At 37.8% G+C, this 25,582-nt stretch overlaps 1 protein-coding gene and 4 non-coding genes across 5 annotated transcripts; all 5 read left to right on the top strand.

The window, feature by feature from the left end:
* Positions 1 to 2,386: 2,386 nt before the first annotated feature.
* LOC144641430 (uncharacterized) lies at positions 2,387 to 25,001 on the top strand. The gene is made up of 14 exons (XM_078500449.1): positions 2,387 to 3,007; positions 3,174 to 3,274; positions 5,212 to 5,269; positions 7,708 to 7,941; positions 11,229 to 11,376; positions 12,767 to 12,891; positions 13,390 to 13,564; positions 14,338 to 14,504; positions 15,370 to 15,579; positions 16,605 to 16,737; positions 18,748 to 19,046; positions 19,529 to 19,719; positions 23,098 to 23,384; positions 24,311 to 25,001. The coding sequence occupies exons 4-14, from the start codon at positions 7,743 to 7,745 to the stop codon at positions 24,474 to 24,476; spliced, it is 2,100 nt and encodes a 699-aa protein (XP_078356575.1). The 5' UTR covers positions 2,387 to 3,007; positions 3,174 to 3,274; positions 5,212 to 5,269; positions 7,708 to 7,742; the 3' UTR covers positions 24,477 to 25,001.
* Positions 10,123 to 10,194, top strand: Trnaa-ggc (transfer RNA alanine (anticodon GGC)). Its single transcript has one exon. It is a non-coding gene; the product is annotated as a tRNA-Ala (tRNA).
* On the top strand, positions 10,360 to 10,431 carry Trnaa-ggc (transfer RNA alanine (anticodon GGC)). Its single transcript has one exon. It is a non-coding gene; the product is annotated as a tRNA-Ala (tRNA).
* Positions 10,832 to 10,903, top strand: Trnaa-ggc (transfer RNA alanine (anticodon GGC)). The gene has a single exon. It is a non-coding gene; the product is annotated as a tRNA-Ala (tRNA).
* Positions 11,070 to 11,141, top strand: Trnaa-ggc (transfer RNA alanine (anticodon GGC)). Its single transcript has one exon. It is a non-coding gene; the product is annotated as a tRNA-Ala (tRNA).
* Positions 25,002 to 25,582: the final 581 nt, after the last annotated feature.

The raw sequence follows: 25,582 nt of genomic DNA, 5'->3' as shown, positions 1-25,582 counted from the left end.
TCTGGAAGAAACACTTAGTATTTTATGGATTTTTAAACAACAGAGACATCATTCAATTTTTTAATTTCAGGCTGGAAACGCTGTCATCGAACCAAATTTTTCTATTCTCACTATTTTTATAGAAAAAACGGTTTGTTAACCTCGTGGTTTCGCCATGGGAATGAGGTTGTGTTACATGACGTCATGACGGCAACAATAAAATTTATCTCTCGAAAACTCTCCTACGCAGTCTCCCTAGGGTAGAGGAGGTGGAAAGGAGAGAACGGGACAGGTTAACCTTTATTTATCTAAGTGATGGGTTAACCTTTATTTATATTAATTACCTGCCTACTTTTTGATATTTTAAGTGGAATTAAGGTGTCTCTGCTTAAAAGTCACTTTATACATCACTTAACTCATGTTAGCTTTTGTTAGCTTGTCGCAAAACTCTATTTTTGCATGCGCACAGTAGCATGTATATACATGGCTGCAGCCCCCCCAAATTTTGGGCAACTGAGATTTTTTGGGCAGCAAGAGAAATTTGGGCAAAGCCAGTTTTTAAAGAAGTTTTTTTTCGAAGCGATAGATATTTTCTATTTTAATTTTCTATTTTAATTTGCCCGTACGCCTATGGACCAGAGATAGTAAAAGATTTTCAAATTTAAAGCTATTTTATACAACAGACAGTGTAAATTTCATTTCACTAGCTTGAACTCTCGCGTCACTCCTGTCAAAAAGTGTTAATTACGTACAGTTTTGAAACAAAAACGCCTCGTCTTTTCTTTGCTTGGTAAATAAAAACTTTATGCAATTAATATAAAGGTCCAATATTATTTTTTGATATCAATGCTATCCGAGGTGAGATACTAAAACTAACAATACTGTAAAATAACCGGTAAATACTTGTTATATGTGTGACCCGCAAATAATAGATTTTTAATAAGGTTGCCAAAGCTGGCTAAAGCTGTATTTGTACAACTGCTAACTGCTGTTCCGGTGTTTCGGTCATAATGTGAGCCGGCATTAGAAAATTAAGTTTTGAAACAATTTATCCTGTTGGACTCCGGCTCATTATGTACACATCTTGGAACGTTGTGGGATTAAACGTTCGTTAATTTCGACAACCTTTCGATCAGTCAAGTCGGACCGCTAAATTCAAAACTTAATTATTTGGCAGGCTTTCTGACTGTGGAAGAATAGCGAAAACTTCAACAATTGCAGCAGGTATTTTAACTTAACCATTTTTAGATTTTTCATTATGTCATCGTAGAATCAGTTAAGTACATTATAACCTGAGTATCAGGCCTAAACTTTCCGGCCCTATCCCCCACCCGGGGGGCAGGGAACTAAGCATCGGGCCGTAAAGCCTGATACTTAGGCTAAGTAAACTACGGAGTAAGGATTAACGGAACAATTTAAGCTGCAAAGATATAAGCTAAAATTTTTCAAAATCAGAAAGTTTTGTGTTAAAACTGTCGTGGTTTATATATAATGCCATTAAGTGCCATTATCAATTTTATTGTCAAGTTATGTTTAGCTGGGACAATGATTTGAATGCTCTATCTATACAAAGCAAAATGTTCTCTAAAGGTTTTCCGCTTTTACTTTATAGTACAATAATTACAACACTTACACAACTAAGCCGGGAAATCTTATGGTTTTGACCTGCAACCCGCCGTTTGCTTACGACGTTTTCGTTGCTATGGGAATAAGGGACTACCCTTAAGGCCGGCTTACAAATAAGGGGTAGAAAAGTACAAAGCCTATAAATTAAAAGTGAAGCTGAATGAAAGCGAATGCTTACCCCGACTAGCTTAATCTTACTTTGAACGAACCAGCTGCAGAAAAAAATTACGTGTTGTGACTAGAAGTCCTATGAATAACAGTAATGTGCGAAGCAGTAAAGTAACTTTGAAGCCAAGTAAAATACCTTACTCAAAGTACAAAGTGAAACAAGAGTTGTGTTTACACAAGTATTTCTTTTGTTTGCATTGGGCTATTGTCGGTTGCTTTTGAAATGTAACATATTGTCTAATGACTGCATTCAAATCAATTTTTAAATTCAATTTAAAGTCAGAAGAATCTTAAAAATATGGAAAAGGGTATATTTTGGCTATCATTAAAAAATAAAATTATACTAGGTGAGATGTCAGTTTCATTTACAATAATACGCCCACCTCTTCAGTAGCTTTCTTTTTCCGCTTTTTTGTGCTTCGTGTGAGGTCAATCAAACAAAACATCGCACGCAAAATAATAGTATTTTTTTCTCTGTTCTTAAGATCGTTCGAGCGGAGTTGGAAAAGTAAAGAACTCCTCTCTTTGAAAAATGTACAGTTTGTTAATGTATGCTATGCAATATAAAGATCAAGACACAAAAAAAAACTTTATTAAAAAAATTCTGAGTTTCAAGTAAGTAATTTTAACCTTTTAATTCAGTAAAAATTCAGGTGGGTAAAGCTTTTGGCTATTTTTCTCTACGATGACAACTTACACTTGGTAATCGTATTAAGGGAAATTCCACCTATTCAAGGAAACACGGAAATTAAATCGCTAAAAATGTGCTTAAATTTATAATGTTTATTGCTAGAAAAAAGACTTTGTGTCAGTCAAAATATAGAAAAGCTTTTGGTATAAACTAACAAACAAACAATGACTATTGACATTAAAAAATTGCCTATTCCGAATGTATTAGTTTAAATTATAGAAGTTCTTTTTAACTGTAGATGACCATAGTTTTGCTTATACCAGGAACTTTGGCAACATACTCGATAAATGAACAATTTATTCTCATAGTGTACAATAACCCACTGCCTACAGCTGAAGGCAAGTGATAAAAAATTATTTTCTCTTAGTCTCGCATTATCTCAGGGTACATCCAGTTGCCAAGGCGACATAAGGAACCTGTCGAGATCCTGTGAAAATAACAATACTTTTAAGAAAATATCAAGTTTCATATTTTCTAACATCTTTATATTATCATCGATATATACCCTACGAAAAACAATTAATTTCCGTCATATGCTGAATGGTGAGTAAAATCTAGTCTCTGCTGCTTGGAGAAGTGAATGCACAAATCTTTGAATACAAGTCTTTTATGTCAATGTCATTCTTAATCAATTTTTCCATTGTTGATTTTGAATTTCTCTGAGAGCCATTATTTTACTTTTAAACAAAAATAACGCTTTTGTCTTTAGCCTGTGACGATAAAACTTTCCTTGTTCAGCCAGCGACCAAGAGTCAGTACATGCCCCTACTTCAGTTCAGATTTGATCAACTTTTGGCGGCTTCAACGAAGGTGAGTCGAGAACATTTTCTGATCAGTAATATTCACAGCGGTTCAGGGTCGATCGTGGTGGCACCATTTAGCAGGCAGTTCTTAGTTTACAGTCAACTGTAACATTTGCCTTTCTAATCTTATTATTCAATCATTTCTAAAGCTTTATATCAATTTTCGTACAAGTCATAAATAAAACAGTATTTTTTCGCCAGGCACACTTTGTAAAATCAAGGATGACTGCTTCGCATCTCTGTTTTTGTTTAATAATTCAAGCATTCGTGACAACAATAATGTCAATTTTTTTACTCGAGGGGACGTACTGGTTGGTATTAAAACTGGTTGTTATTTTATCACTTATTTTCGCACAATTCCACACGATATTTAGCAGGAGTTTATTACCTGTTAATTCACGGTTAATAATATGTCGACTCCGTGATTGTAGCCAGCATTACTCAGGCGCACGTTTGGTGATACCAAGTGGGAAATAATGACTCAGCCCTGTATGGTTGGTGTGTCCGCTTTCTTAACGAAAATGTTAAATCTTTGGGATAGCAGTACAGTTAACGTTGTGTAGTTAAATCGGCTATAACTACTTGAAATATTCCATAGGCAATTCCTCTTGAGTGCCTACCTAAACGATAATATGGAATCGTGAATTCAATTTTTTACTGTAACACCATTTTTCTGGAGTAGGAGGAAACAAGAATTTTTAAGTTGTAGATAAATTGGTTTTTAAAAATACTGTTTTTACTTTTGATTGGCGACGAAAAGCAAATTTTAAAGACAAATAGTCAGTTTTAAAACAGGTTTTTGACTTTTTCTTCCTTTCTTTTTTGTTTTATTTTGCTTTCCATGTCAAATGTTTCACTGACGAGATTGCAAATTTGTTCTAAAGTAATTTGTAATACTCATGATCTCAAAGTTTCAATCAAAACATTCACAAACGCATACGATTTCTTTATTGTAGTATTCAAAAGTATAATATATTTAAAATATAACATAGTCTCTTCAGGCATCGCTGTTCTTTTGTGTTAAATGTTCAGTTTATCCGCGAAAAATGTATTTTCTTAATAGATTAATTAAGATTTCCTTTCATTTTGTCAACTTTTTAAGCAGTTTCACATGACATTAAGTTTTAAAAGCGCATAACACTTATCTCTTTTGACAGCCTGTTTTAGTTAATCTATCATTTTTACTACAATTACTTAGTGCGTCACAACTGTGGCTACTGTTTTTTTCTTTCTGACACACTAATGCACAACGTAATTGTCTCTTAGAAACAATGCTTTACTCTAATCGATATTAGCACAAAGTTGAAGAACCTGAAACTTAATTTTACCTTATTTCAACACTGCATTATATATTTGACTGTACTTTGACATATCTAATAAGGAAAAGCTAGTAAACCTATCAAACTTCAGCTTTGAATAGATTGACACGCACTTTTGTACGCAAACAATGATAAACCAAAAACCAAAATTCTCAAGTACATGAGTCCGGCATAATTACATAATGTCAAATTTGTACTAATTTATAGTTCAAGAATACATTTAAAATTTGCAATTACTGTTCAATTAAAATTTACTTTTCAGTCCGGCAGTCGCAATCTACTTGTCTGAATTGCGTTCTTTTTGGATGGTTTAAGCTTGACATTTCTAAGACGTTGAATCGGAACGCCAGGCATTACTCTTTGATGGCCATTATTCTGAGGACAATTCCTGTTAACACCGGTATCTTCGGAAGTCCAAGATAGAATAAAAATAAATAATCAAAAAGATTTAACAATGCTTTTATGGCCCATGATGATTGTAACCGGATCTACCGGCTTTCAGTGATAAAGTATTTGAACAACAAGGCCAATTAATGTTAAGTGCCGGAAATGGCAGTATTGAAACAAATCTAATTGCTTTTAATTTCTACAGTGTCATCCTACTGATTCTTTGAATTCTATTCAGATTTCTGGATAAGCCACGTTGACACATCATCTTTTTCGACCCGACTGTGCAATTTTTGGTGAGTATTCAGTCGTTATATTTTATTCAGTTTAATGAATATATCAGACTTAGCTTAACATTGTGCAGCTTTTTAAGATAGATTCATCCACTGACAACCTTGTTTGTAGCTTTATATAAGAACCCATTACTCATTACTTTATTTGCTTTCTATATACGCCAGAAAATTCCTTTGAGAGATTCGGGAAGATTTGCCAAAAAATAAGCATTCGGGTAAGGGACTTAAGAGAACCCTAACACTGTCCCATAAAGTCATTGCATGTGTATAGCTGGGACTAACTTTGAACAGCTCAGTCCGAGTTTTGTTTAGCAACAGACAAGCTATGAGAAGTAAAATACAATCTTTACTTGTTCCGGTATAAATGTGGTTACGAATTTCTTTGTATTGTTTAAGATATGATTCAGTTTTTGTTGGTAAAATTAGCTTTGTTTCACTTCCTTGCAATGAGAAATTCTTCTTCTGTTTTTCAATTTCCTAGCTTTTGTCTTTCAAATTTAATTTCCACCTTGCGTTATAATCCTGTCTCTCTGAAAGGTTTATTTAGATGTTTTTTATGCCATTGTGACGTAATCAATTCACGAGCGACTCACAAAGAGAAGATCTTTTCTAGCATTTGAAAGTCGATGATAAACCAGTTAAGTTATAGTCTCAAAATCATGGTTTCGAAAATCAGAAGATGTACTAAGAAAAAAGAGATAAACGCGTATCTCAAAAAAAAAGATATAGTAAAAAGTGTAGCCGTATTGCAAGTACCTCATAGCTTTGTTTTGTTGCTAGGATAACGGATATAATCGACCCGGGATTTAAACAAAAATACACACATAAGCTGTTTCTCCTGTCGAAGATAAAGCGATATGATTCTAAAATGATTGAAGTGACGTTACGATCGAGATATAATTACGTAAACGTTGTAAATGGTGTATCCAGTTTTGTCCCACATTTGCATGGTAGTTTAATTTTGCTCCAATAAGTTGTATGTTTCTTAGATTTGTTTCAAATTTTCCAGAAACATATCACCTTCTTGGTAATATGCTTCTGAATTTACTTAATATCGTATAGCGAGTGGAAGCACATAAAAATTACTTTATTTTTACTTGTTTTCGTGTGAACTTAAGTTCGCGAAAATGGAACGGGTATATTTCGCGAGACTTAACTTTTGCGATTTGGCAAAAAAAAAATACGTATATTAACATAAAACATACAATAGAAAAAGTTTTCAAATAAATTTTTGCGGGTCTTTAATTTCGCGATGTTTTGAAATCGCGAAAATTGCAAAAATTAGGTCCTGCGAAAGTAAGTTACAATAAGGTACTCGGTGTTGAAAGGGGAGACAGATCACTCTCATTATTCTGAAAATGAAAGTCATGCACTAAATAGTATTCCTATAGATAGGCTCTTCTGAATCGCACAAAAGAACGTTTATTTATTTATCCATATCCTACTCGTTAAAGATCACGTTTAAAGTATTTACTGATTTTCTTAAATGAAAAGAATGCAGCGCCGAGCCTAGCTGAGCTCATAGGCGTACGAGGCGTACGAGGCGGGGGGGGGGGGGGGGGCGAGGGGGGCTGCAGCCCCCCCCCCCCCAGCGCCGAAATTTTTCGGGAAAAATGCTTGGAATTCGGGCAACAATCTTGGAGAAAAAATAAAAAATAAGCTGACAAATCTCAACATGACGTTCAAAATGAATTACATCAACAGAAAAAAGTATTGGAAAATATAACTTTGTGGTTCAAAAGTCTAACTAAATTCTCATGTATGTTTTTCGTTTCCTCTTGCAAATTGCTATAATCCCGTTTGATTCAGTTACAATCATTTTGAAGTAAGAAGTAAGAAGGAAATTGGCAAGGGTGACCAGAAGTTAGGATTCTCCATAGCTCGACCTTGTGCGCGCGGTGAATCCAGGCTAAGACTATGAAGCATAGCTGTTACAGATGTGATGGAGCCAGTGCTTTGACTCAAATGTTAAGTCGTAAGGGCTAGCTCAGAAACTTTCAACGGAATGTTTTAACCCATTTACCTGACACGCTTTTACATATCTTTCAAGTGAGGGAATGTAAATTGGCTGCCCGAAAATACGTTAAATTTTGCTGAACTCAGGAGTTGATAAATAATATATTTCCGAAGAAAAAAGATACAGTGCATTGACATTTTCGGGCAACACCACGAAATTAATAAAAAACTATCTTTTCCTTAAAGCAAGCCGGCAAGTTGAGGTTTGTACACAACTATTTCAATGCCATTTCGTTGTCCATTTTAAATGCCTTTTATTCGGCTTTTAATTCATGTTAATTTTTTTTCGGGCAATTAGGTCTCCGCCGCCCCCCCCCCCCCCCCCCCCCCAGGTCCGAAGGTGCCCGTACGCCTATGGCTGAGCTGGGCCGAACATAGCTAAGCATAAATAATATTGCTGAAATTACTTTCTAACTTGATTTCAGCTGCTTGGTATTGAAGACCGCTGACTGTAGTTATCATGGATCCCGGGCTTCTGCACCTTTTAGGACTGATCAAAGGTTACCTGTTGAGAGGTCACGTGTGGTGGCACATGCCGCTCGTGCTGACGATGGCTTACACGCTGTTTGTAAGAGAAAGATTACTGGATCACGCTCTGTTTGATTCGTATCCCAATCCACTGCCGCAGGTCAAACAACGCTGCAATGACCCAGTGTTAGGTAGGCTACTAGGAAAAAGTTACGCAGGTTCAACGTCTGTTAATCATCTTTACTGTTGCGTGCCAGACTCGTTCCCAGTCCCTACTTATTTGTTTTTAAAGGCGATAAAAGACTGGGGCGGAAAGAGGCGAGGGTTGCGGGGCAGGCTGGGAAGGGCAAAGAAAAAGTAGGGCTACCCGATTTTCGTCCCGGCCTTCCCTTGATGCAATGCGTTCTAGTCAAAACCGCCTCGGGAGCGACTGGGAACGAGTCTGGTTGCGTGCAACTTGCTTCTGATAAATCAACTTAAAACTTTCTTGCGACTGGGCAAGTTGGGTAGAACACGAATGTGTACGAGTTGATTGTTCTTGAAACGGTTTGAAATCGTACGACTCACCGGTGGCATGCAATTTTCGACAAGAATGATAGAAAACTAGCAATTATTTATGCGGCCAACTTCCTTTCAAGGGGAAGAGCATCAGGAACAGTGAAATTCCAAAAAAAAAACAATTGTTTTGACTGTTTCGCCTCACTCTATAAAGAAAAAAACAACAAACGAATGTGAAGATTAAAACGAGTTTCTAATTTAGACGGATAATTTGACAATTGATGCGGCCGCCGCCCGACTCGTTTGATGCATTTTGAGGTTAATGCATTTGATACTCTAACGGGCTTACAAACTTGACATGTTTGGTGCCTGGACGTGCTTGAAGTCAAGGCCGTAACTAGCAAGGGGCAAGATGAGGCACTTGCCTCATCTAGATTTTAACCTCAATTTTGTCGGGAAAATAATCCCAGGTTGAACCAAATTGATTTCTCTCTATAAATACCTTATGAAAAATGTCGAGCATAGAGTTTTTGAGCTTCCTAGATGTCAAAATTTTCTGGTAGGCATGCCCCCAGAATCCCCTAGCAAGATCTTGCCTCGTCTATGGCAAAGGTCAGGTTACGGCCCTGGAAGTGCTTGACAGGTGTAATTAGTGATGCCTTTGACGCGCATGGCGCCAAAGAAGCGTTCAATGCACTTGACAGGTTTTTGACGCGCTTGATCCACTTAATACACTTGAAAGGTTTAACGCACTTCGCTCTCTTAATGCATTTCACCATGCAGTTGGACGCGCTTGAAGCGGTTGACACGCTAACTGCACTTGGCAGGTTTGACACGTTCTACGCAGTTGACGCGCTTGAATGGCTTGACAGGTTTGACAGGTTGACGTGCTTGACTGGCTTGACAGGTTTGACAGGTTGACGCGCTTGACTGGCTTGACAGGTTTGACAGGTTGACGTGCTTGTGTGATTGCAAAGATAAACGCATTAAAACGCTTGTTGTGGTTTACGCGCTTGACGGGTTAAATGCACTTGACAGGTTTGACGCAGTTGACGCGCTTGATGTACTTGGCGCTTATAATTCGACAAACGTCACGTTTGGCGCAATTGATACACCAGTTTGGTGCACCAAACAAGGTTGATACTTTTGATACCACGGTGACGGTTAACGATTTGACTCGAACATCCTTAACACCTTGTCTGTGGCGATCGATAGACTTAATTTCACTAGCCTGAGAATAATTCACCCGATCTAAGATTTTTTAAACACTAAATTTTTGGTGGCCTCTGTCCACCTTCATCAGAGTAAAATGAGTTCGTTAGGATGCTAATGTTTTAACGAACTCATTTTACTCTGATGAAGGTGGACAGAGGCCACCGAAAATTTAGTGTTTAAAAAATCTTAGATCGGAGGAATCATTCTTATGACTAGTGAAATCCTTAACACCATTAAGGCCAATTAGAAACAAGGAAACTGAAAAAATCAGAGGGGCTCAGAAGCAAAGTGGGTTATCTTAAAATTAATAACTGAACTTCAAAATGCAACCAACATTGAGCCTTCCAAAACTGGAAAAGATACTAACACTTAACAGTCATAGCAGTTAATTGTGAAATAAATGAATGTGTGTCCAGCAGTAGCAATGAAATATATATATGATAATGCAAATGCGGCCTTACACTACTGAAGATGAGACTCCCGCTCAGAGCCTGAAAAAATTTTTTTTTCAGGTCTTCAGTAGTGTAAGGCCGCATTTGCATTATCATATATATATTTCATTGCTACTGCTGGACACACATTCATTTATTTCACATATACTTGGGCCGAGTATCATGTCCACCATAAAGGGATTACCCATATACGACCGCTCTCATGTGGCTTTGATAGCTCAGTGGTAGAGCATTGCACTGGCAACGCAAAGGTCGTGGGTTCGACTCCCGCTCAGAGCCTGAAAATTTTTTTTTCAGGTCTTCAGTAGTGTAAGGCCGCATTTGCATTATCATATATATATTTCATTGCTACTGCTGGACACACATTCATTTATTTCACATATACTTGGGCCGAGTATCATGTCCACCATAAAGGGATTACCCATATACGACCGCTCTCATGTGGCTTTGATAGCTCAGTGGTAGAGCATTGCACTGGCAACGCAAAGGTCGTGGGTTCGACTCCCGCTCAGAGCCTGAAAATTTTTTTTCAGGTCTTCAGTAGTGTAAGGCCGCATTTGCATTATCATATATATATTTCATTGCTACTGCTGGACACACATTCATTTATTTCACATATACTTGGGCCGAGTATCATGTCCACCATAAAGGGATTACCCATATACGACCGCTCTCATGTGGCTTTGATAGCTCAGTGGTAGAGCATTGCACTGGCAAAGCAAAGGTCGTGGGTTCGACTCCCGCTCAGAGCCTGAAAATTTTTTTTCAGGTCTTCAGTAGTGTAAGGCCGCATTTGCATTATCATATATATATTTCATTGCTACTGCTGGACACACATTCATTTATTTCACATATACTTGGGCCGAGTATCATGTCCACCATAAAGGGATTACCCATATACGACCGCTCTCATGTGGCTTTGATAGCTCAGTGGTAGAGCATTGCACTGGCAACGCAAAGGTCGTGGGTTCGACTCCCGCTCAGAGCCTGAAAATTTTTTTTTTCAGGTCTTCAGTAGTGTAAGGCCGCATTTGCATTATCATATATATATTTCATTGCTACTGCTGGACACACATTCATTTATTTCACATATACTTGGGCCGAGTATCATGTCCACCATAAAGGGATTACCCATATACGACCGCTCTCATGTGGCTTTGATAGCTCAGTGGTAGAGCATTGCACTGGCAACGCAAAGGTCGTGGGTTCGACTCCCGCTCAGAGCCTGAAAATTTTTTTTTCAGGTCTTCAGTAGTGTAAGGCCGCATTTGCATTATCATATATATGCAGTTAATTGTATTTTCGTTTCTTAGGGGAAGGATACATAGGCTGCATTAAAGCATCTATGCTGGACGATTACGGATTTGATGAACAGGTTTTAGCTTCAGTGACTCCTGAGGAATGCATTGCCAAGTGTAAAACTAACATGTTTTCATATGCAGCTTTACACAAAGGGACTAGGTATATAAAAAAGATTTTTATAATGTAAAATCAAAATACTCGAATCCGATCGGTAATCAGCAGGCTTATTTGAACATGTTTTCAGCGAACAGTTCACGCGTAATGCCTGACTTTCTAGACAGTACGCGTCATAGTTATGAGTAATGGGAAGCAAGACATTGTGTGGACCAATTCGCTTTTTTAACCGTAACCAATAAGATTAGCCAATCAGAAGCCTTGACTAATGACCACATTTGCAGCGATAATAAATTCCGGTGATAAATAGATTTAGTCAAGCCTAAAAGCGAAGCTCCACAACTATTGAGTTCTTGAGCGCGGTGCCGATTACGACAATAACTTTAAGCAGGGGCACCCATCGAGAATATAGTTCAAAACCACTTAAAGATAGCACCGTTGAACGTATTTTAGTATTTAAACGGTAGATATAGGCATATTTTTATCCCCTAAATTTTTTTTATCTGTTCGGATTTCCTAGCTGAAAGTCTAGTGATCCGAAAGTTATAGGGATCAAAACTTACCTTTTCGAAAATTCCAGCCAGAGAAAGGCTCCCGAAAATTCTAGGTGACCTTTTTAGAGTAAAAAAGCCGTTAGATATTCGAAAATCCTAGGAAAGGCAGGCAAGCAAAAAAATTTACAATGAATGTTCCGAAAATTCTAGATCTCAAATCGTCTTCCGAACAGATATTTTAACGAAATATTCCGTTGGGTGCCCCTGTTTAAGCTCTTGCATTATCGCGAAGCAGAAATGTACTGGCAGTGAATGGTCACTTTCTCTTTTTTTTCACTTGCACATTTTCTTACTTTTTTTAAGCTATTCTACCGTCTTTCTTTCATTTATAAGCTATTTGACACCTAAGTGTTTCGCGTGTCTTTGATAAAAGTCAAGCATCTGGAAAAAGTAGCCAAATGTGCCGGCAGTAAATAAACACACATCGCTTGCTTTCCAAAAGAACTTCTTGTTGGACTAGAATGGCTAAATAAAATATTTCCGACGAAAATCAAGTAAAGGTTTGCATTGGGGCTCAGCTCGCACACGTGGGGTGCAAGCGGTATACGGACTAACGTAGGGGCGCACGTCCGTCGGACACGTGAAAGTTTAGGTATGGGGCTCCCCTTGCGCGCGCGGAAGCTCCGCTATCATACCACTGACATGATTTCGCCGAATTTTTGGCTTTATTTGGGTACGGTAATTATATGTAATCGTACTTTTTTGGTACTCTTCGGCGGCATTCACATGGAAAAACTAAACAGGCCTGACATATGTCACTACATACCAAAACGGTACGATAAGGTATGAAATGCGTGCCTTTGTCAAACAATCCTTTTACAAAATCTCTTGAAATAGTAGTTTCGCTGGCACATGACAAATGTTCGTTTTTTGTATCTTAGATGTCACTGTGGAATGGATTATGAATTAGAAGCGTTGGCCAAAGACTGTAAATGTCGAAGAAAGTGTAAAGGAAACAAGAAGAAACGATGTGGGGACACGAACTACGCTTCCCTCTACAATACGTGTAAGTTTGAGTAACCACATCAGCAACAATGATGATGAAAATGATGATGATGATGATGATGATGATGATGATGATGATGATCATACATAAATGAAAACGATTAAAATTTGCACCTGCTAAAGGTTATTAAGTCTGGTGTATTTTATTTATTTTTATATAACTAATGCTAAAACTAACTTAATTTATTAAAAAGAAACATAAAATAAACTGTCTAAAAAGCTTAAATTAAATTTGTCCTGCTTGAATCTTAAACAGACGTCTTACTTTACTTTACAAACAACTGAATTGTTAAAAACTTGTACAGAATTATTACAGACAAAATAACTTCTATTTGTATGCTGTTAATAACGTTCCCTGTGCCTTAAAATAATGCAATTAATTTTCTCAGGTGTTCTAGATTTTTAGGCGATATAAATTTTAAGTGGTATGACTATATGTTCCATACATAAACAACAGTTGCTCTGATTTGTTATCCGTTTTTCATTCTATTTTACGCAGACTTTTGCACAGAGAGAATGAAAGCAGCTCGTACCATCGATGGAACGTGTAACGATCTCAACAACTCTGCTGCTGGAAGCAGGTTTTACCGGTTTGGCAGGAACGTTCCACTAAAATATTCCCACAGCGACCAAGCACGTCTCCTTCAACCCAATCCACGAATGCTAGCAAGAAAGTAGGTTTTAGGGTTCATGCATTATTAAGTCTTAGCTGTGTTGCAACGCTGAACTCGTCCACTTGCTAGCCACTGTTTTATCGTACATGTTCGCTGCATTACACTTTGTTCACGATCGTCCTCATAATAGTTTTTGTAACTCAAAGAGAGAATAAGCCAAGTGCCAGCTTCTTATGAATCTACATTAACTAACTGTTGTTAGCGGCTACTATTTTTAGCGCTTTTTTCTGAGCAAGATTTAGCGACAATTTAATTTAGCGATCGATAGATTTTCAGTAAAAGAACAATACGTTTCAGTATTGCCAGAAAGAACAAAGTTACCAGCAACCATTGAATTGTACAGAACTTTTCAAGTCGACTAAATCTAACTTTGTTGTCCTTTGAGAAGATAAGGGTGGGGTTGGGGGCTACTTGGTTTTCAAGAGTTTTAATTTGATCGAGACAAATTAAAGCGAGTACTGAATTTAGTGATTTTCGCCCATTAAGCCTAAATCGCTAAAATAAGTAGAAACTAACAATAATAACGTATTAATTTACTTAAACAAACAGAAGAATGTAGCCGAGAGAAGAACAAACTCTTCTTAATGGATTATTTTTAAAATATTTATCAACGTACATTTTTTCATGCACTTATGATACGTGTTAATTGATTGCTAGACGGAAGTTAATGCAAAGAAGGTTGATTGGATTAAACTTCACAACCACCGTCTTATCGTTGTGACGCTTTTTCTATCGCTAATACGCAAGACTAAATTGTCTGTGTTGATCTGCAGATTGTTACAGCGTAAGAATTTTCTTGAGGTCCCCTGGTTGAATCTGTTTGCGGTGGCCTGGGTCCAGTTTATGGTACATGACTGGTTTGATCACGGTACACCAATCAAGGAGAACAAGATCAAAGTTCCTCTTCAACGGGACGATCCACTGCATTCTAAAATGAAGGGTAAATTAGCCTTAACCTTTAAATCTATGGCAGGTCAAGTAACAAACTATCTTCGATCTAATCTTATCTCCAGAGATCTTCTTCGCAGCTTAACATACCGCTTTTTAAGACCAAGTCGGGACAACAATCTTTTTATTACAGAACTGTTACTTTATGGAATGCGCTCCAACCTCATTTTAAATTAAGTGAATCCCTTATTATATCATTGTAAATAGTTTTAATGTAAATAATTTTTATGGCCAATTTATTATACTTATTCTCTTTTTTTTCATTGTCCCTGAAAAGCCTCCATGGGGAGAGGACAATAAAATTTGTATTGTATTGTATTGTAAATAAAATTTCACTATAGCAAGCGATTTCTACACTCGGTTTGCTGTGCCTGTTCGTTTCTTGAAGGCCAGAAACAGGCATTTGATCGGTCGTAAAAATAGTGGTTTCTCTAAGTGTTGAATATTTCATCACAAAAGCTGCAGTAAAAGATATCGACAACTTTAGAAAAAGTTTTGACAGCTACCTCAATCAACTGAAATATGTATGCGCGTTATGTTCACGTTTTAAGCAATATTTATGATCAACGTTTTTTCGGTAAATTGTTAATTTGAAAAATGCAGTATTTGTTCACCGTGTATCGCGAGATGTTATCTTTTAACTAAAACGTTCCTTTTTTATACATTCAAAATAGTGTTACAAGTAATTCAAAGTAATTTCCAGCAAACATTGCACTTGAACGGGACATCGACAAAACGGGACATCGACAAAAGTCACATATGATTTAACATAATAGAGGGAAGGGAAATGCTAGAGCGAAAGCTTTATTTATTTTACGCTTTTCCCAAATAGTATCATTTTTGTTTTTAATTTTCAGGTTTCATGAAAATTCTCCGTACCAAACCAGACACGTGTTCAACTGGCGACACCTACCAAAATGACGTCACACACTGGTGGGACGGCTCACAGCTGTATGGCAGTGACAAAGAAACGCATGCGCTTGTTCGCTCCTTTGTTAACGGTAAACTGCAAGTTGATGATGACGGCTTACTGCCTGTGGATCCCAAGACCAACATCGACATCACTGGTAATGCTGCGTACCTTATTCTATGAAATTTTCGCGACACGTTAATTTTGCGATTTTGAGGTGCGCATATTTCGCGACACTTAAATTTCGCGATTTTGCGAAACTTTTGTATTTTGAATCACTTTAATTTCGTGTTTTTGAGTGAGACACGACTTGCATTTCCTTGGTAATATTATTTTAAATGTCCTTGAATTAAATAAAACGACTTCATCAAAGGAAAAATAACGTCAAATTTAACAAAAACGCAAGGGCGGGACTAAATCTCGGCCATAGCAACAACAGAACAGTTCTCACAAAGTCTACAAGTAGGTTATGCTTGTACGTGCATGAGTTATTTTTCTTGAGTCAATTTACGACAACATCCATTAAGATTGATAATTCTTCCCTTTAGTAGTACTAAACTTATGCTTTCTTGATTATTGACAATAATGTGAGTCACTAAATTTTCGCGTCATGATATGTTCGCGAAACTTATTGTTCACGTCACTTTAATTTCGCGATATTTTTGGATTAACCTGTCGCGAAAATTTCATGTAATAAGGTAATAGGGCGATCTTTGCTGATTTCACTCTTTACATTTTTCCTCATTAGCAACTTTGCGTAGAAAAGGCATCATGCTACATACAAAGTGACTCCAGAAGTTTAAAGAGCTTGTGAAACTTAATTAGCGAAAGTTTTCAGCTGTTTGTGTGCAATATTCAAGGAGATATAAGCATTCAAACACTGAGGAATTTCTGGGAGGCAAAAGCGCTAATGAGCCCATACATTCTTTGTAAAATATCAAGTTTTCAAACCTGCGTCACAGAGAAAGTATTTAGTACATCAGGCTTAAATTTGTAGCGAAAATTAATCGTACCATGTACTTTCAATATTTATATTTGTTATTTTTATAGTTCGATCAGAAAGTGAAGCGCCAATGCTAATGAGGCAAATATTGTAAACAAAGATTCCCCTATTACTTTTAAAACTTTGAAACATTTAATAATTTAAAACTGAGCATCTCCTTATTACTTATTTCTACGCAGGTTTCTCCAAAAACTGGTGGGTTGGATTAAGCATTCTTCACAACCTTTTCACAAGAGAACACAACTTAATCTGCGACATGCTGCTGAAGAATCACCCTGACTGGACAGATGATAAGCTCTTTCAAACAGCAAGGTACAAAAAAGACAATAAAATCCAATCCATTCGGCTTCTCCATTCCTTGTGATTGGACAAGCCTGTCAGAGGGTCTGAATGGGGTTTAGTGTTTAGTGTTATTTGCCCTTAATTTGTGTTATAGTGTTTGCTGTTACATTGGCCAATTTTTTAATGTTTACTTTTTCCGGAGAAAATACTGTTAAGCAAGTGTTTGGAGGGTTTTTCGTGAAGCATTTTAGCATTGTAAATTCTTATCTGCTCCTCAAAAATCGGATAAAATCACTCATGAACTTAGAGGAAATTTTCGGATTTCTCCTCGAAAATCTTCGGTAGTCAGGACACCTTCGGTAGTCTTCGGACATCTTCAAAAGGTTTTGGGAATATTCGGTAGTCTTCGGAAACCTTGCAAACTGATCGGAAATCGTCGGAAAATGGCCAAATTTTCTTCATATACTAAACAAAATAATACAGGATTGGCCTTTTTAGAGCCGTTTTTTGTTTCTTTCTAGATAAAATTTACTGTTACAGTGAACTGTTTAATGATAGTGTTAAAATGCCTAAAATGTTACTGTTTCATGTTACAGAGCCAAAAAATTAAGTGTTTAGTGTTATCGAGGTACCTCCATTCAGATCCTCCTGTCAGCCACCTTGGTTTGGTTGCAGTGGCATGAAGCGACTAGGCAAATGGTTAATCACCACTGGATGGGATTTTAGTCCATTGAAGGCTACTTTCAACCCCCAACCCCCTTAAAATAAAATTCCGCTCAGCACTTTAGAGTCACGATGCATACAGTAACATTTCTCAAGTACTTGCGTTTGATTCCTGAACGCGCGAGAATACCTTATTATAGGAAATTAACGCTTCATGAAATTAACGCGAATTTCAAAAATTAATTTAAGTCGCGTTAATTTTTGTTAACGTTAATTTACGCGCCGTTAATTTAGTGGAGCGTTAATATCCGTGACCTTAATTTCCATTATTTTGGCTCGATTTCTCGATACAGTCCAGACGTTCTAATCTCCCTGGAAAAAGCATTATTTCATTAGGGTGAAAATATACCGGTATCACTGAAAATGTGAGGTACGCTCGAAGCGTACCTTTTCCCCAGGGGGGTACTCCGGCTTGTAAATGACGGGGATGATCGAAGGATTTTTTTGGGTTTGAAATTTTCGATTCTGGGATTTTTTTGGGTAAGAAGATTTGGCAAGTATTTTTTTGGGTGACTTGATTCAAATAGGGGATCTTTTAGGGTATAAAAAACAAACTAAAGTGCCGTGGCACGGCCTTGGCGTATTTATGATATGATGAATAATCAAACACAAACGTTATTGCCCCTCCTGGCAATTTAGGGGTAATTTGACAAGGAATTTTTTAGAGGTTATTTTTGGTCCAGGGATTTTTTTGGGTAATGTCAAAAGACTTAGGGATTTTTTTGGGTCCTGAGTTTTGCCTTCATTCGATCATCCCCCTCATTTACAAGTCGGAGTACCCCCCTGGGACCTTTTCTTTGTGTACGTTGCTTTAATTTTCTTTATTTTGAAATGTTACCCTCTCTTTCGCGTTAATTTCCTTTATTAGGAAGTAATTTTCCTTTGATTCGCGTTAATTTAAGTCGCGTTTATTTCAAATACTTTAATAAACACAAGCGTTAATTTTCTATAATAAGGTATACCGTATCGTCCGTAATGCTTATGAAAACAGCCTAGGTAACCCAATGACCCTGGCCACACCAAACATACTAAGCATTTAGCCGTCGCCTTTCTTAGAACATAGCATAAGGATATTAGTATTATGATCGTACGCAATAATGCTTACTTTTTATTGGTTTTAAGTTTCAGCCGGTTCTCAAACCAGTTTAAAGAGGATTATTCTTATCCCTGAAATCGGAAATGTCTCGACCAACTAATGGGCAAACTTTTACTTAGACACAATCATTTCTATGTTCACGCTTGAAATTAAGGCACACATTGTTAAAATGCTTAGCCCGCTTTCTTGCCCAAACAAACTTTGTTTCGTTTGTACGACAGGCTCATCAATACAGCTCAGATAGTGCAAATTCACACCCTGGAATGGACTGCTGCAATACTGAACACGGACTTCATTCACGAATCGCTGATAGGACAGTGGTATGGCAAGCTTAGTACACGGGTCGTCAAGCTATTGAAAGACATGAATATTAGCTTAGGAGAAAATAGCTTTCCCTCACATATAGGGAACCCGCCGGACTATAGAGGGGTTCCTTTCTCTCTGACTGAGGAATTCGTGTCTGTGTACAGAATGCATTCCTTGTTACCAGATACTATTGCCATACGTCAAATGAATACAGGTAAAGAATTAAATGTATACTTTTCGGTGTTGCGAGATCATTTCAACAGCCTACAATTCTTTTTGTAGAAATGAACGTTACGTAAGACAGATAATCTGTGTGTGGTTGACAATTTCAGTGACGTCGCAGCGGTTAGAAAGATAAGGTTATGACGTAGGAAGGAAGGTTTTAAAGAACATCACCCATGATTTTTCTGATGAATCACGAAACAGCACTTAATTACTTCACATACGTGACAGTAAACATGCTAAATTATTCGTGTTTCGATGTCGCGGAATAAAAGAAACGACTAATTTAATAAAAAAAAGGTCAAATGAACTCTCCAAAAGTCACAAATATAAGTGTCCCAAAGTCGCGAAATTAACTTGTTGCGAGAGTTTCTTGTATTAAGGTAGATGAAACATTTTTGAGTGCATTACACATCATACAAGTAACCCAGGTCCCCTAACTCATTTTAGTGTTGTTGTTATGCTTTTATACAGGCCTTTACAGTGGAAAGGGGTACAGCCTTCCCAACTTTTCTTTCGAAAATGCTCGTAGTGTGTTTGACGACAACGATCTGGAGGACATCCTGTATACATTTGGAGTAGAGAAGTCAGGACAGCTCGTGTTACATAACTATCCCACAACATTGATGGAGCTAAAGATTCCAAAACACCAGAAAGGAGGACGGGTAAGACGGCGCTATCTTTTCACACAGTGAGACTTCAAGCCTTGGTTTTATATACAGCTAATTCGAAAAAGGTTGTCGGGAAAAAAGCACTAAAGTGCACGCGACAAGACCGGAAGTAGTAGAGAGCTACTGCACGTGCTAAATACTAATAAGATGACGACACGAGAAACGAGAAATTGCACGCTTTCTTTGTCTTCAGACAAGTGGAAACAAGCTACTTTAAGCCACGCTAAAAACTCAAAGACATGCAACAGTTAACGTAATTTTAATTTCTGTAGCTTAAGGTCGCGGGGGACACCTTAGGCTCATCATTATGCATTTATTTAAAGCGTATGCACGAAGTACAACGACTCACATCGACAACTTTACGAGATATTTATGACTGAAGAAAAATATTGTAAGGAGAGGAAAATTGATTATTTGGTTTAATTTTATTTATTCGCATTCGCTGTTAAAAGATAGAAAAATCCAACATAGAAATTATTGTTTTGGTTTTGAAGTAGCAGGTTAATGTTCCAGTTCATTAACCGTAGCAGTCACCTGTTGTTGTGTTGAAGATCATAACTGTAATTAGCGTTCAAGTGTAACGGAACCCGCACTTGCCTTTTGTTTAACTGTTATCTACCTGCACTGCTTTGTAAGTGATTAATTTTGTAAAAGTGACATTCCGTTATAGCCAATAGGCCTTCCTGAAATGTATTAGATAATTCTTAAGTTAGACTATTTTATGAAATTACCTAATGCGTTAGTATTGCAGTTTCTCAATAAGTAGAACTGCACTGTAAAATATTCTTTGGTGATCTTTGGTACTGTTCTAGCACCCCCGGTGGTGGGACGCCGGTTAGACAAACATCCCGTTGATTACTGTTGGTTACGTTATTGGAATAAATCTCTGTTGTTGGAGCCAAGTAACTGCGTATTCTCTGCCGTTCCGAAGGACTGTTGTTGCTGTGTTAGATCCTGAACTTCCCGTAGCTGCAAGCGTGGTTCCCCCTCTATAAGTGTATACGGACGAACGACCGAAAACAGCGTTAAAACTTCCGTTTCAATATGGGCGCGTGCGCGTGATTTGTAAAAAATCCCTGTTTCTTTGATATTTTAACCAATTTAAAACAACACTTAGCGATATACGTTCATATAGATTGTAGGAAGTCTTTGAGCTTATTTTTATTTAAATTTGACTATTTCTGCAACTAGTGTTCTCAGAGTAATCACAAAAATATTCGGCATAAACAATCGTGTCCTTTTTGAAAACGCATTATTCTCACCATAAAAGCGTGGAATATAATTACCATAATTACATCTCTCCTTGGCAAAATGATCGTATTTAGGTCGGGACACCTTCGGAAATCTCAAAGTTTGGACTTTTCCGACAATTTTGTGGCAGAGAATACAGCGCGGATACAGAACTTCATGACTTGCCACTGCAGATAGGTAAACTATGAATACTGTAGTGTGTCATAACAGAAGCGGAATTTTAAAAGAGCGCTTTTAGAAAGAGGTAGAAGACATTAAATTCAAATTTGCGCACTTAAACCGCCATAACTTGCTGGCAAACTTTAAATTAAAAAATCCGCTTCTGTTATGACACTCTAGAGGTATTGACTGATTTGTTTTTGTCAAAATCGCAGTGTGCTGTCTCCTACTCGTTCCGCAAACTCTGCCACAAAATCATGTTTTTCCCAATTTGGCACTAACGAGGCTATAACATCGCCGTAAAATGCAATCTACCAAATAAAAGATGACATTCACAATCTTTCATCATTTCGTTATGTCTCTGTAAATTTTGAGCTTAATCGCACCCATAACAGCCGAGAAATAAGCGTTTTAAAAGATGCAGGTCAAGCAAAATTTCCCTTCATGAATTTATTCATGCTGTTGGTATCCCCCGCGACCTTAAAAGCTACAGAAAAAGGCCTCCTGAGAGGAGGAGAAAATCTTCACGTGCAAAAGTTCAAACCTGTACATTTCCTCGAGGCCAGTATGCTAAATACATATGCATACGCAGACAACCTTTCGGTTTTGCCGCATGCACTTTTTTCCCTTTTTCCGAGAACTTTTCTCGAATTAGCTATAAACGGATTGTCAGCCGCGATGCACCACCGATTTGACATTACTCCATATAGTAACAAGCAACGCGCGCGCGATTGCCACTTCAATAAGTAATTAAACGAACGACAAAGAACCAATCATATTCGCGGATTTGTAATGAAACAAAATGGATACCCGACTAAATATATTTAGTCGGGTATCCATTTTGTATATATAAATGCTGACTTGCATCCTGGCTTCATATCAAGTAGTATTCGTAGGATATTTTAATGGGTTAACTCGTTGAAAGTGATGAGAGTGACTGGCCGAACAATGACGTTAAGCAAGCCTTTAGAAAGTTGTTCTATGTGTTCTCGGCACCTCGAGTTTGTTACCACATTATCAAGCATAAAGATACGGAGAACCCTCGCCATTCATAACATAACACTGCTTTTTAGCCTTTTCCTCTTTAGTTCAGAATACACTTTTGTGATGGTTTGTTGGCGATGTCCCCCGCTAACACCTTCATCCGCTAACCGACTAAGGTGTAAACTTTAATAATTAATTAATTAATATCAGTTAATTAATTATTCCTGTGAAGGGGGTGACTCTGTGCCCTTGATAAAACGGGAAGTATATCCACGTTACTTTCATATGAAGAGGACAAAAGTATATATTGTTTCAGAAAGAGTTATGCTCTCCTTGTGGTACAATTCTTTCAGGGACAAAACTTTTGGCGCTAAGCGCTTGCGCAGATTATTACTCTCACGAACATCACGTGCTTCTTCCTGCGGAAGGATTCTTGTAGACTCCGTGACGCCAAGTTAAAACCGCAAATTAATTAAGTAAGGCCGCATTTACATGGAAAGAGGATCATCCTACTTTCATATACCCTCCTTTCATATATAGGGGAGCAGGGATGGCGCAGTGGTGTGGCCCGGGTTCGATTCCCGGACCCGGCGTCATTTGTGGGTTGAGTTTGTTGTTGGTTCTCGTCCTTGCTCCGAGGGTTTTTCTCCGGGTTTCTCTGGTTTTCCTCCCTCCACAAAAACCAACACTTCTAAATTCCAATTCGATCGGGAATCCGAGGTTTGTCAGTTGCAAGACTGTTACGTGCTACCCTCGTTAAACAAAGTTGATTTATTTATTTTATTTATATCATCCTAGTACTAAGATCCTTCGAGCAACATATGTTTTCAGCTTTCAATTTGCATGTTATGAGTTGCATTTGGCCCATCCCACCGCTAGGATCATCCTTTCTAACATGCTCCGATTTTGTGGCTTTGTGCAAAACTTTACTTTGCAATCACTTTGGATTTCACTCTTTTACTTCATGTTTTGTTTCAGCTTCTTGACCTGGCAACGATTGACATTTTAAGAGACCGCGAGAGAGGGGTCCCACGGTACAACCAGTTCCGACGATTGCTGAACTTGACAACACCAGATACATTTGAGAAACTCACTAATGACACGGTGACTGCTGCGGAACTCAGACAGGCGTATAACGACAACATTGAAGACGTTGACCTTCTGATTGGTTCTCTGGCCGAGGCGCGTCCTGAAGGGTTTGGGTTCGGGGATACTCCCTTTCACCTTTTCCTATGTATGGCAAACCGCCGTCTGAGGACTGACAGGTAGGCAATGCTTATTTCAAACACAGTTAAACATATAATTTTAAAATAGTATCTTGAATTCTCGTAGAAATGTTCAAACAGTGATTGAGACCTAGCGATAAAATCTTGGTACGCGTTTGATTCGTTTACACGATAAAAACTTCCCTATCTGTGTGTCATTTTTTAAGTCTGCGTTCGAGCCTAGTGGCCCATCAGGCTGCAGCTTATCCCGGTTTCAGTGGCATGAAGCGATTAGGAGTATTGCTACTCCCCCCTGGGTGGGATGCTAGTCCATCGCAGGGCTACCCCAGCAGTAAATTCGCCGGTACCCATTTATATACCTGGGTGGATAGAGGCACTGTGAGAGTAAAGTGTCTTGCCCAAGAACACAACGCAGTGACCCCGGCCTAGGCCTTTCTCGATTATGCTAGTAAAACTGGCATTTAATGCTACTAGAAATTCTCGCATAAAGCCAAAAAAATGCTAAAATAACGCCTGATTTCTTTAAAAAAAGACACACACGCAAGTAACACAACACAAGTACACAAGTAACACAGCGCACAAACAGTCGAAACAGACAGAAAACAATCAAATTAAGTAAGCAAAATTGTGAAACTTTGGGGTTATTTATCCTTCTAAGTTCTGAGTGCTGAAATCTGGATCACAGTCATGAAAAATGACAGAAAATGCTAGCAATTCTTTTTCAAGAAAAAACGAAAAAAATGCTCGTTTTCCCAAAAAATGCCGAAAAAATGCTAGCATAATCGAGAAAGGCCTACCCCGGCCAGGGCTCGTACCCAGACCGCTCGATCCGTAGTCCAGCGCGATAACCATTAGGCCACCGCGCCTCACACAACATAAATATAAACATTTTTCTCTTCCGTTAAGGATTTACCCTGCCCCATTGATAATCTCTAAAACTTCTACTACATTGATTTTTCCAATAGATTTTTGACTATTGATTACAAAGAAGAGTATTACACTAAAGAAGGACTGGATTGGGTTGAAAACTCCACCATGAAGAAAATACTGCTACGAAACTTTCCTGAAGTAGCCGGTCTGAGCAGCTCCATGCAAAATATTAAAAACGCCTTTTATGTATGGAATAAATAACGGAATAAAAGAAGCAGATCCCTTAGTTCTTATTTCTTCCTGACCAATGATTTATCGTTAAACTTAAAGCCAAACTATTTAACCCACAATCTGTGTAATAAATAAAAACCTTCTAAGAATTGGCCGCCATAACAAAGTGGAAAGCTCGCTGACGTTTTAAGTATTTGAACTTCCTTTGAGTAGCTAACTATTTGCTTACAGTGGTGTTTCAAGCCCAAGCAGCTTCAACCTAAATTTCCCCGGGGGTGGGGGGCACTCCCAGACATGAGCTAAATTGGTATATGCCGCTGTGAACGGTATGGTTTTCAAGCAGTTTAGTCAGGGATAGAGAAAATAAATCAGAGTTTTGGTCTAGACAACGGTATCATTTGCAGGGAAACTGATCGGTGGTATGACGAATTATGTCCAGAATAGGAATAGAAACTCGGAAGAGAAAGAGGCTTTCCTAAACATAAATAAATCTCTAAATCATTTTTGACAGATGGTTTTCCATTAAAACACTCATAGTGATATAGTTCTAAAACAATTCAAACATACCGTAGATTCGTTTCTATACATCCGCCGATGTATAAAAATTAAAAACAGTTTTTAATTTATTCAACTGAATATCTCAATATTTCTGAACGAGGGATCTGGATTAAAGGTTGTAGTTAAAAGAGTAAAAAGTGTTTAAATATATAATATTATAATTGTATTTGAAGGTATATAATGACAACGATAAAAATAAACTGTAACTCTGAGTGACAAAACTCTGTCTGGGCTTATTTATTATCAAAGAATCTAAAATGTGTTTCGTGGTTTCCTCATTTCTGATGCAGTCGCATCCAGTTAAGCTGAAATGTTCCAGCAGCAATATCGTAGAACATGATCAGGAGAAAAACAGCAGAGAACACAGAAAAATTTAAGGAAAACTACTGATGTATTCGTGTCCAAATTTGCAACAATGCCTCAATTCCTCCCATCTGTCTTTGGACAATTAGCATTAGGATTATAAGCCCGTACCGCTCTCCCCCTGATTTATGCTCCGACCTCCTCCTTCCTTTAATTACTAGTTTGCTTGAAGTGCCCTTCTCTGCTGTGTAGAGACCCCTGGCTAATTTCCAGAC

The sequence above is a fragment of the Oculina patagonica genome, chromosome 2, assembly GCF_052425735.1.
Source record: "Oculina patagonica isolate OP01 chromosome 2, crgOcupat, whole genome shotgun sequence".
Taxonomy (NCBI): Eukaryota; Metazoa; Cnidaria; class Anthozoa; order Scleractinia; family Oculinidae; genus Oculina; species Oculina patagonica.
Note: the sequence above shows the minus strand (reverse complement) of the source record. Positions and strands in the feature narration are given on the sequence as shown.

Coding starts and splice junctions, on each gene's coding strand:
- LOC144641430 (XM_078500449.1), top strand. CDS start 7,743: ATGGATCCCGGGCTTCTGCACCTTTTAGGACTGATCAAAGGTTACCTG. Junction 7,942..11,228: donor CTGCAATGACCCAGTGTTAG/GTAGGCTACTAG, acceptor TTCGTTTCTTAG/GGGAAGGATACATAGGCTGC. Junction 23,385..24,310: donor CGCCGTCTGAGGACTGACAG/GTAGGCAATGCT, acceptor TTTTTCCAATAG/ATTTTTGACTATTGATTACA.